At 36.0% G+C, this 10,367-nt stretch overlaps 1 protein-coding gene across 2 annotated transcripts; it reads right to left on the bottom strand.

The window, feature by feature from the left end:
- Positions 1-993: 993 nt before the first annotated feature.
- LOC133304003 (probable L-ascorbate peroxidase 6, chloroplastic/mitochondrial) lies at positions 994-10,219 on the bottom strand. 2 transcript variants are annotated; one of them, XM_061503971.1, is made up of 12 exons: positions 9,835-10,219; positions 9,601-9,744; positions 8,580-8,700; positions 8,405-8,505; positions 7,589-7,676; positions 4,760-4,827; positions 4,580-4,666; positions 2,215-2,289; positions 2,022-2,099; positions 1,845-1,949; positions 1,572-1,643; positions 994-1,271 (listed from the first exon to the last, which is right to left on the bottom strand). In XM_061503971.1, the coding sequence occupies exons 1-12, from the start codon at positions 10,087-10,089 to the stop codon at positions 1,119-1,121; spliced, it is 1,347 nt and encodes a 448-aa protein (XP_061359955.1). In that variant the 5' UTR covers positions 10,090-10,219; the 3' UTR covers positions 994-1,118. The 2 variants fall into 2 exon arrangements, with proteins under 2 accessions (XP_061359955.1, XP_061359956.1); XM_061503972.1 differs by having other exon boundaries at positions 1,129-1,425.
- Positions 10,220-10,367: the final 148 nt, after the last annotated feature.

The following is a 10,367-nucleotide window of genomic DNA, read 5'->3' as shown; positions in this document are numbered from 1 at the left end:
CCGTGATTCTGCTACTGCTACCAGAAGTTTTTTAACTTTCTGGGTTTGCTCTGTTTTATTGTTCTGTCTTTTCTTGTTTTTCTGTTTAGCTTCTTTGTTTTCTTGGGGCTCTGCCCCTTTATGTTAGCAAAAAAGAAGAAGAAGTGAAAGATGATAATCGTTAGATATAAATTTATTCATGAACTTGTATCTGATAAATTAAGATTTTGACGTTGGTCTTTGATAACAATTCATAGAATCAGAACTTATAAATTTATATCAGACATAGGAACATAGCAACTCTCCCTGCACACAGAGACGAACCCAAACTATCAAAACCCAAAATTAACATTCTACAGAGAAATTTATGAGAGGAAACATACAATAAATGTCATTCGGCCTCCAATGAATTTAACTTAAAAAAGTAAAATAAAAATTCAAAGAATTAAAAAATAATAGACCCCACACATTTATCAGAGGAACAATTCCCTTTAATGTCAACAGCTAATGATCCCAGCAAAATTATTTTTCACCGAACATTGGGTGAATTCATTTCGTTGTGGTATTGAACAAAATGGAATGGCCAAGAGGGCATTGGGTTCTACTGTTTCGAAGTTTCAAAAAGTGGGGAAAAAGAACAGGATGCATTGGAAATTTGGAATATTCCTATTTTATTTTTGTTGTAACTTGCACTTACGAACCTTAAAAAATATTGTGTAGAATTTACTAAGGAACTTTTGAGATTTTTTTTTTTATCGATAAACTTTGCCGGTCAGTTCTCCCTCAATAATGTTCTGTTAGTAAAAATCAAGGCAGAGTAAGAACAAAAGTATTTGAATAATTCATGTACCCACAAAAACGGGTAATTTGTAAAGAAATGATGAAGCCATGAGGTACCGATCCACTAGCCTCTACCAAATCGTTTTACTAACCCATACGGGACAGATTTTGTTTCACCTCCTTAATCCCCCGGGGTTTTTAGCTTTATAATATGATTATATGATTTATTGATGCATTAATACGCAATTTTCAAGCGCTTGTTTCCCCTAAATAGAGAAAAGACTTGCTGCCACAGGCAAAAATTGGAACGAGTGTGCAAATGACAATGCAATTATAGCGAAGCCCAAAACAAAATCCAACTAGTTTCCAAGCAGTGATGTCAAAAGTGCCAAAACAGCAACGACAATCATGATATTTAGAAAATAGTTTGACTGAAGAGGCTTATCTGGGCTTCCGCCAACCGCCTCATATTCAGCCCGTATCTTCTGCTTCATAGCCTCAGACAGCTCTCTCTGCAATTCAAATAGACACACTATTGAATTTTATTCCTTTCTTCTTCATTTAAGACTTCCAAATTTTACATGTGAAATCACATGATTTGAAAATAGCTCTTCTTGTATTACTAAAAGATACTGGCACAAGAAAACATGACACTTGTTTTTACTCCTGCACCAAACCAGGAAAAGTAAAAATATGAACAATATGCAAATATATATCCTATGCATGTCTTTCATGGAAAGATGCAACATAAATATTCTGCAAGTATCAACTAAATGAATGGTAAGATTTGATAAATTGTGCAAGATTAAAACCTTTCCAGAGGAGTACTTGGCTGCTTGAAACTTCTCTGCTCCGGCATTTGGAGAACCATCTATCACAATGCCCTGACAAACAGATTGCAAAATAAACTTACTACGTAACATAGTCAATTGTCTAGTTGTTTGCACTCATACACGTACCCAGACATGAAAACAAAAAGGTAACAAAGTTACGTATGCAAGAACAAAATCTCCAGGTCACTCTGGTCACATAAGCACACCCATCTTTATATGAAAAAAACAATGAGTAACAAAAAAAGGACAGACCTCTGGAGGATCAAATTTGGCTCCAAGGTTGCTAAGTTTGGCATGGGCTTCAGCATAATCTTTAAAGAATGCTTCCTGATCTTCAGCATATTTCTCAGCGTATACCTGCATATTTCACAAAGTTAAATTTAATATTGAATTATAATAGCCATGAAAATAAAACTCAAGCTACTTCACCTTGAAGGATGGATCTTCAAAAAGAGCAGCATCAGTTGGCAATACCAATAGATCTTCATCCTTCTTTTGTTTGATGTCCTGTATGTAACAACAGTCACAAAAGAAAATGGTAAACTCCTGCATACTCCCCCCCCCCCTTCCTTTCAATCTCCCTTACATAAATCCAAAAGAAAAAAAAATTACGATTTCAGACCTTGAAGTAAGAGTTGTCAAACTTCAACCATTGCACTGTCCAGGATTGTCCTCCAGGTGCTCCCGGCCCATCTTTCTGTAGACCGAGAGATACACATGAATTTCTACTGTTTTATTGAGTTCAAGTAACATTACAATTGAAAACTAGTTGGTCATTAGCATGTATACTAAAAAAAAAAGTACCACTCCCCATCAAACTCCGACTAACGAGGGTACGGGTGAAGACAATACTTATACATAGCAGTATTTTAGGCTGTTTTCCGGATTCGAACCCGTGACCTTTCAGTCACAAAGGAGCAGTTTTATCATTGCTCCAGACTCACCATTTGCTGCATGTACACTAACTCCAAGAGAAAAAATATGCTTGACAGGCATGTACACATAAGATTAGAGATAGTTAACAAAAGAACTACTAAGGATCGAGAAACAATTGAAGCATAGATTTGGATTCCATTTTCTCAAAAGTAAAATGAAGTTAGACTTAAGCATAGAATATCTACACAAACATAGTAAAAACAACCATTCATCATATCTGAATCATAGTTATAAATCCCAAACAGCGGCCAACTCCAAAACCATCGTAGTGGATAGCAGGATAAATGCTATTTCGAAGATTATAGATACAAGATAAATAATTTATATTATACATATATAAATGCTTAAAAAATTACCTAAAATTAAAGATATTTATAATTAATAATTGAAAGTCATAGTCTAAAACATAGTCACCAAAAAAATGAAAAAAGAAAAAAGCAATCTGATGGAATTAATAGAAAAAACAAATGGCGGCCTGTTATGGGTAAGGATTTTGAGAGGGGAAATCATTTTAAGCCAACAGTATGGAGGGTATATTCTCAAAGAAATAAGCCTAGTCAGCAATAGGCAGTTACACGGGCAGGGGTGTATAAGGAGTGGGAAAACATTGTAACGGGGAGCTTTTGGGAGTAGATCTATAGAGGACTGAGAATTGACTCAGTGCAAAGGATAGTTCCCCTTGAGATAAACACGTTTCTGTAACTACTTAATTGATCAATAAAGATTCATTTTTTTCTCCCTTAATCTTCTTTCTAGCATAGAGCTGCATCAAATTGGTCCCACCTGCCGGAGGAACTATGAAGTGTAAGAACACACTACACAACACAGAAAAAAAAAAATGAACAAAGACCTGCCACAAAGGGGCGTGAATCCTGCTTGAACACTGAAGAGACCCAACAGAGACCTCCATGAAGGGTGTGAAGGACGTGTGCGGGTGAGCAGGTTAGAAGAGGATACCGGCGAGCAATGGGTGTGTCGGAAAATGCCAGGCTTGGCGAGCAGTGGGTCAGATTTCAAAGTTCAAGACTGAGTCAGGTATTTTGTGTGAATGATTGTGGAAGAAGTTTCAAACTCTTAAAAGTTTCTGATCAAAACATGCATGAGAAATCACAAGTATCCGAAAAATAAAGGTTCAAAAACACAGAAAATGGGGGACAAATATGGGTTTTGCCCGTTCACCATAGCAACCGCAATTTTGGGCATGGCAGCCACAACCCAACAATGCAATGCAAATGAACTCCAGTGGCGGCCACCTGCCACAACACGACACGAAGGCACTATCACGCACAATTCATAACTATGATCTGATCATGACACAAAAATAGTAAGATACATTTTGCTTATGCAGCAAGGCCATAGTAGCTAATATTCAGACTAGAGATGTTGCATTGATAACGCCTTCAACACCAAAACAGAGCAATCTGCTTGAAACGAGCATTTATGATTTCAACCAGAAATAATATGTACTTGAAGTGTCCCTTGAAATTCCCTTCATCAAGTCAGTATTTATTTCTAAGTGCATCCGAAAAACAAGAATTTTTCTTTTTTTAAATTAGTGGCCACTCTCAATGATTCAAATCATGAGCTTATATTAAAACAAGCCTCAAGTTGAGGCACATTTAGAAGCCTCTGAGTAGCCAGCACTGAGTGTTTGGAGATCAGGGAAAATCACTATAAGAAAATCAGAAAATTGACTTGAATCTTCACTCTTCAGGTATTAGTGGGGCACAATATCTATTCAGAGAACAATCCAAAACTGCACGGTCAAGTGACTAGAAGGTGTAATATGGTATCTGAGTTATGAAATAAGAGAAAGAAACGTTATAGTGGCCATCTTTTACACGAGTAATCCAAAGTTTTAAGGCAAAACATAATAACCCATACTTCTGATTATTATGTACAGCTATCATTAGTGTCAAAACCAATGGCTATTAGTGCTCATGGGCAGTGCAATATCAAATATTAGAATTAGAATATGATATTAAAAGCTTTCAAATCTTTTTACAATAACATTTCTTATAACTCGCAAGAAAAAAGGGCAGATAATATACCGTATATTTAGTTTCAGGCTTGCCCCAGCCACTACGATCTGGTCTAGACCGCCCCAGTGTGTGGGCACCAGATAATGCAACAATTTCCTGCAGATGCAGTAACTTGATAATCAAAATCAGAGACATATTGGTAGAATACAATATACTAACTTAATCCTTTTGAAAAACAAAGGAAATTACCTTGTCATTCAAACCCATTCGGTAGAAAACTTGACGCAAATGATCAGCAGGTGAAGGGGGGCCAGCATCTATATAAAGAAAAAGGAAGTGTTTTTCAACATAGGATAAACTATCATGTAATATTAGTTAAAATACGCAATCCCTTATATCTTACCAGCCTATAAAGTAAGTATTTTTTCCCTTTTCTAACCACTCTCAGTTTTCAAAATATGTTTAATTAGTCTACAATTTGGGTTTGAACTATTTTAATATGAAAAGTTTTTGTCAAATATCCTTTCAATAAGAAAGGGGAAAGAAATGCAGAATTTTTTTATTCAAATATAAAATGGTTAGTTTAAAACCTTATATTTTATTTATTTTGAAAAGTTTAGTCTCAAAAACTAACCAAAAAAAACTAGTTCATATTTTACGATTGACCTCATTGCACCTAACTGGTTATTGACGGTTCTGAGTCTCACCCTTTGCTATTTGATATTTTGGTAGAAGATACACTATGAATTTTTTTTCCGCATTAAATATTCACTGATTCAGTTGCATTAAATTCCAGACAACTGACACATATATAAGTGTTATAGATGGTAATTTAAAAGGGCAAATGAAAAGGTCTAGCCCAATAAACCAACCCAACCTTATTTTTCATGGTTTGGGTTAATCATTTTGTGATTCCTTTGGTTTGGAGGATGTAAAAAAATGTTAGCTTGGGTTCAAGTCAAACCAGCCCATGCACACCCCAACCTGTAACTCCATGATACCTATCCTATTAATCTGGTTAGAACTTTTTGTATGATAAAAAAAAATACATGAATCACCACCCTTTGCATCTTTCTTTCTTAAAGTTTAACTTTCTATGTAAACAATAACAAGAAGAGCCGCAAAAAAAAGAAAGAAAAACACTTGAAGTTCTAAAGTATTCAAAGAAGCAATTAGAAATCTGCAAGTAATCAATTACTAGAAAGAAGAAATAGTATGCCTTGCATGAAATAGGTATAGGTACCGGTATGGGAGTACAAAAAGTAAGGAAGACCTCCATTAATGGGCTAAGTTGCGAACCACAATAATGGACTTCACATCATATCTTGACCAAAACCTTAAGGTTATGAGTCTCTGTCTTCTCATTTATATAGTTCTCACTTAACAAATTCCGAATAAATGTGTGACTTCATCACTCACACTTCAATTTCTAAGATAATATAAATACAATTTTCAAAATGTTCCAGCTCAAGTAAGAAAAAATATTTAAAGAAGGCACAAGTTTTGAATGAAGTGAAATACAATTTGTTTCATTTAGTAACAAACGAAACAACTTAGCAAAACCTAGTGTTATGCATGGACTTATTTATATTTGAGTGATAAGTGAGTATTGGGAACGTCACCATGTGTACCCACTAAGTACCGGTACTGAATACATACCTCATACGGGAGAATATCTTTAGCTCTAGTGTACTACTATAGCATTGAGTGTTTGTGCTACACCCATTCAAAAAAAGTTACCTGGATTGTTTTTCCATGTCAGATGCTTAGGTGGCATTTTATTTTAATAATATTGAAAAAAATTCCCTTTCTCCTCTAATCTCATTTCCATCACCGAGGAACTAAGCCCCACAATCTTGCGAGAGAATTGCCACCTTCGAAGAAACAGAACCTCCATGGCCTCCCTTATAAAATCTGCCATAGCTACCTCTTCTCACCATTTTTCTACAAAATACTGGTGAGGTCCCCTAGTGCCCTCAACGGGCTGTGGTGGACGCAGCAAGGCTCAGGGAACATGTGCACTTGGAACATGTGCACTTTCTTGTTGGAGCTTCCAAGAAAGGTTGTGGCCTCCCCAGTGTAGCTGCAATTTCTGGTCGCATCAGAATCCCTTGTTGCAGATCTCACACACAAAATGGTTCATCATCACCAATAAAGTCTAGGGTGACAAAGTAATCACCTCATCATCTAGGTCTGAAAAGGAAAAATTAAAAATAACATCGGTTGAATTGAAAGGGACAGAAACATTTTCTCCAATGGTGGTGGTTCTCCAAAGAGATTCTAGGGCTTCGTTCCTCAGCAGCGAAAGTGAGATCAGATTAGGAAGGGAAATATTTTTAATATTAAAAAGCATTCTTCATTAAACCTTGATTAGTGAAGTTAGGGGTGAGAGCAATCCTTGTACGCAGTTTTACACTTGCATATCAACAAATATGCTATTTTACCCTCACAAAGGAGCAGCTTCACCACCGCTCTAGGCTCGCCCTCTTTGGAAATATTTTTAATATTATTTAAATAAAATGCCACCTAAGCATCCAACATGGAAAAGCAGTCCACGTGTCATGTTTTGAATGAATGTAGCACTAAACACTCAATGCTACTCCTAGTATGCGTACGACAACTATTTATGAGTAACCCATGAATCATAGTAAATAATCACAAGGAAAATAGTTGAGGACTTCTAAGAATCTTTTTGAGTCAATTAAACTCTCCAACTGAAATCATTCATCATTGTCAAATTTACAGATGACTTTTTATTTTAAATGAGCACACATTATCCAGTTGAATTTCATACTTGTGCAAACAACTAGTGGTATCTCACAAGATGTCATGAAGAGCCTAGCATTTCAATTTTCAAATAGCCATCAGTTACTCTTAAATAGCCTCATATCTTGCACCTTCCATTGTTAAATTAAATTATCAATAGATGCCTTATAAATAAATAGATATTTGTTTCTCTGTGTTTCTTATTCCCAAATTAACAGTAGTTTAGACAATCCAAGTCCTAAAACCATCAGAGAAGCAAAGAAGAAAGTTTTCTAACACAATATAACTCCCACTGGATATATGGTTGCTCACCAGGAAGTCTCCCTTCCTCAGGGCATTGTTCAGGTCCAGAGACATCCACTCTTCCATATATCATAGGAATTTTTGGGCCTCCAGCTTCCTGAAAACTCCAAGAAAGCAGTCAATGTATCTTTTAATTAATTCAAATAGGCAATATCAATCCTAGAGGTGGCAATATGGGTTGGCCTGCCCTGACCCGTCAACCCGCCAAAAACAGGGCTGGACGACCCGTCCCGCCGTTGAATATGGGTTGAAAAAATAAACTCACCCTGTTTTATGATGGGTTGGCGGGTCAACCCACCAACCCGCCAATTAAAAAAAAATTAATTAAAATGGAAAAATAAATTATATTTTATGAATTTTATAATATTATTTAATTTTATAATATTATTTAATTTTATTTCACACTCCTCTTAATTTTTTCCAATCTCAATCTTAAATGTATACTAATATTCAATTAAACATTCTTTAGGAACTAATTTGTCTCCATATATAGATAACATTTGTCATAAATAAAGTTTTTATTCTTTATTTCTTCTAGGGAGTACTAAGATAAATTTTTTTTTGGATATCACAAAAGCACAATGACAAATAAAATATTACTTAATTGTATAAAAAAAAAAAAAAATTAATTATGACTCGGCGGGTCAACCCGTCCCGAGGCAGATTGAACCCGTTTTGACCCATTTTTAAGCGGGACGGGTTGAAGTGGGTTGGTGGGTTGAAAACCTTAACCCAACCCGTCCCATTTGGGCGGGATGACTTGCCGGGCTCAACCCATATTGTCACCTCTAATCAGTCCTGAAGCAGAAATAGGACTAAGGCAACCTCCACAGCTGTAGCACCAGCCAACTGAAATAAGTCTGCATATGTTACACTAGAGTATTTGTCTTTGATTGGCTGAAGAAGTTTCAATGCATTTACAAGTCCTGAAATGGCAGCTCATCAGAAAAAATTACCATAAGCAAAATTCAGAAATAATTAGTGATTAATAAATCCTTACCAGCATTGGCTGCATGTTTCAGCTCAACTTCATATCTTAAGCTACCATTAGCTCCACCTCTCTGTGGCCACTCCTCAATATTCTTATTGTAAGTACCAGCATCATGCCATCCCAAACGAATCTATCATATAAAAATCTATGTAAACAATTGAAATAAAAGAAAAAATAAATTAATCTATGCTACAAATTAAAATTATAAGACAACGATCCAAGTGTATGATGCAGGTATAAATCATCGATCTGAAAGATTATATATTCATCAGAGTTTGATATCTTGACTGGCTTAGTCATTTTGGTCACTGTAAAGTTTATTCATCATCCTTGGAAACTTGTTCAAAAGTGAGAATTGTCAAGCAATCAATAGCACCTCTTTACAAGCATCTTTTAAGATGAATGGTGAATCTATCAATCTCTGACGATATTAGCTGACCTTTTATTTATTTTTTTCTATTTTTTAGTGACCAAAGATATAGTAGATTTCTATTCAGAATACTGTATCAAGTGCTGTGTGGGCGCTTTGCACCACTCTTTGTAGGAGACGTTTTTGCACCAGGTTTGTAGTGTATCATAAACAATTCTGCATCAAGCAAAAAGGACTAGGATAGGAACTGCTTATCAAATGCTAAAGGCAGCACTTGAAATAACAAGGTAACGGACTAACAGGTCCATTTCCACATTATATGGGTGTGCTCCATAACAATAAAACTTGTAATCTTTAGATTTAAAGAGGAATAAATTTATGAATGCCTTTACAAATTCAATTTGAAGAAGAAAGTTAAAAAAAAAAAACTAAAATAAAGAGAGAATACAAGTTCCTGAGCATAAGCGATTTGATCAAAATTCAATGACACAGAGTTTAATTATTTAACTTATTTCTAACTTGCATACGTAGACGATTAAGTAACGCTAATAGTCTTCACAAAACGTGTTGATATTAGAAAGCGCCAAGAAATCCATGATTGAAGTGTGCAGTGTACTGCTTCAATGAAAAATGCGAGATCTAAAAAAACAAAACAAGTACCAGAAGAGGATGACAGAACTTGGTCCTGAGAAGCTCCTTGATGTCTTCCCTAGCGTTCTTCAGCTGATCAGGATCAGACGCAAAGGAATTCGGCGCAGACACTGTTCCGTATCCTCCTCTCGAAACACGAACCTCTGCTCTTCGCTGAAATATCGCGCGCGCGATTCGTGAACACGAGCACAAATTTAATTCAAAATCGAAAGCATTGATCAGAGAGAAAGAAAGAGATGAAACCTGATTGAGAAACAGGTGAGAAATGCGAGGAGAGGACAGCAAGCAATCGAGCTTGGAATCAGAACCAGAAGAGAAAGAGGAAGATTTCGATGAGCACGAGAAAAGCGAACGGGAAGAGGAGGAGAGTGAGAGGGAGGCTCTGGTAGCGGAGGGGATCATGCGAGCGGCGGCGGCGCCACCCAATGCAGCCATTTTGGTTAGAGACGGTTGAGATGGTAAAGGCAGTGAAGGAGTGAGTAACACACGCTCTGCCATTTAGTTGAATTTAATATTTTTATTTAAATATTTATTTCGTTTCCTCTCCTTGTCTTTTGGATGATGATCTGCCACACTTACAATTACAACTCTACTTGTGTTCCGGAAATAACGCTCTACATGCTTTTTTGCCCCATCTTATCCCCAAGGGCCGCATCATTCAGGTGTTTGGTGAAGGGGTTACTTATCTACCTATATTTTGGTATTTTGCTTTTTTTAATGTAATTAATTATCAATTAAAATTTTAAATATCTATATTAAAAATTAAAATTACAATA

This window comes from Gastrolobium bilobum, unplaced genomic scaffold (genome assembly GCF_033153095.1).
Source record: "Gastrolobium bilobum isolate Gb01-03AN ecotype WA unplaced genomic scaffold, APGP_CSIRO_Gbil_v1 utg22478, whole genome shotgun sequence".
Classification (NCBI taxonomy): domain Eukaryota; kingdom Viridiplantae; phylum Streptophyta; class Magnoliopsida; order Fabales; family Fabaceae; genus Gastrolobium; species Gastrolobium bilobum.
This window is presented reverse-complemented; position numbering and strand designations above follow the sequence as displayed.

Bases quoted from the DNA above. Each gene is read 5' to 3' on its own strand.
- LOC133304003 (XM_061503971.1), bottom strand. From the start codon at position 10,089: ATGGCAGAGCGTGTGTTACTCACTCCTTCACTGCCTTTACCATCTCAA. The intron at 9,745-9,834 runs GTTTCATCTCTT...GCGATATTTCAG, and splicing joins CTCACCTGTTTCTCAATCAG to CGAAGAGCAGAGGTTCGTGT. The intron at 2,290-4,579 runs GTATATTATCTG...CTCGGTCTACAG, and splicing joins AGCCTGAAACTAAATATACG to AAAGATGGGCCGGGAGCACC.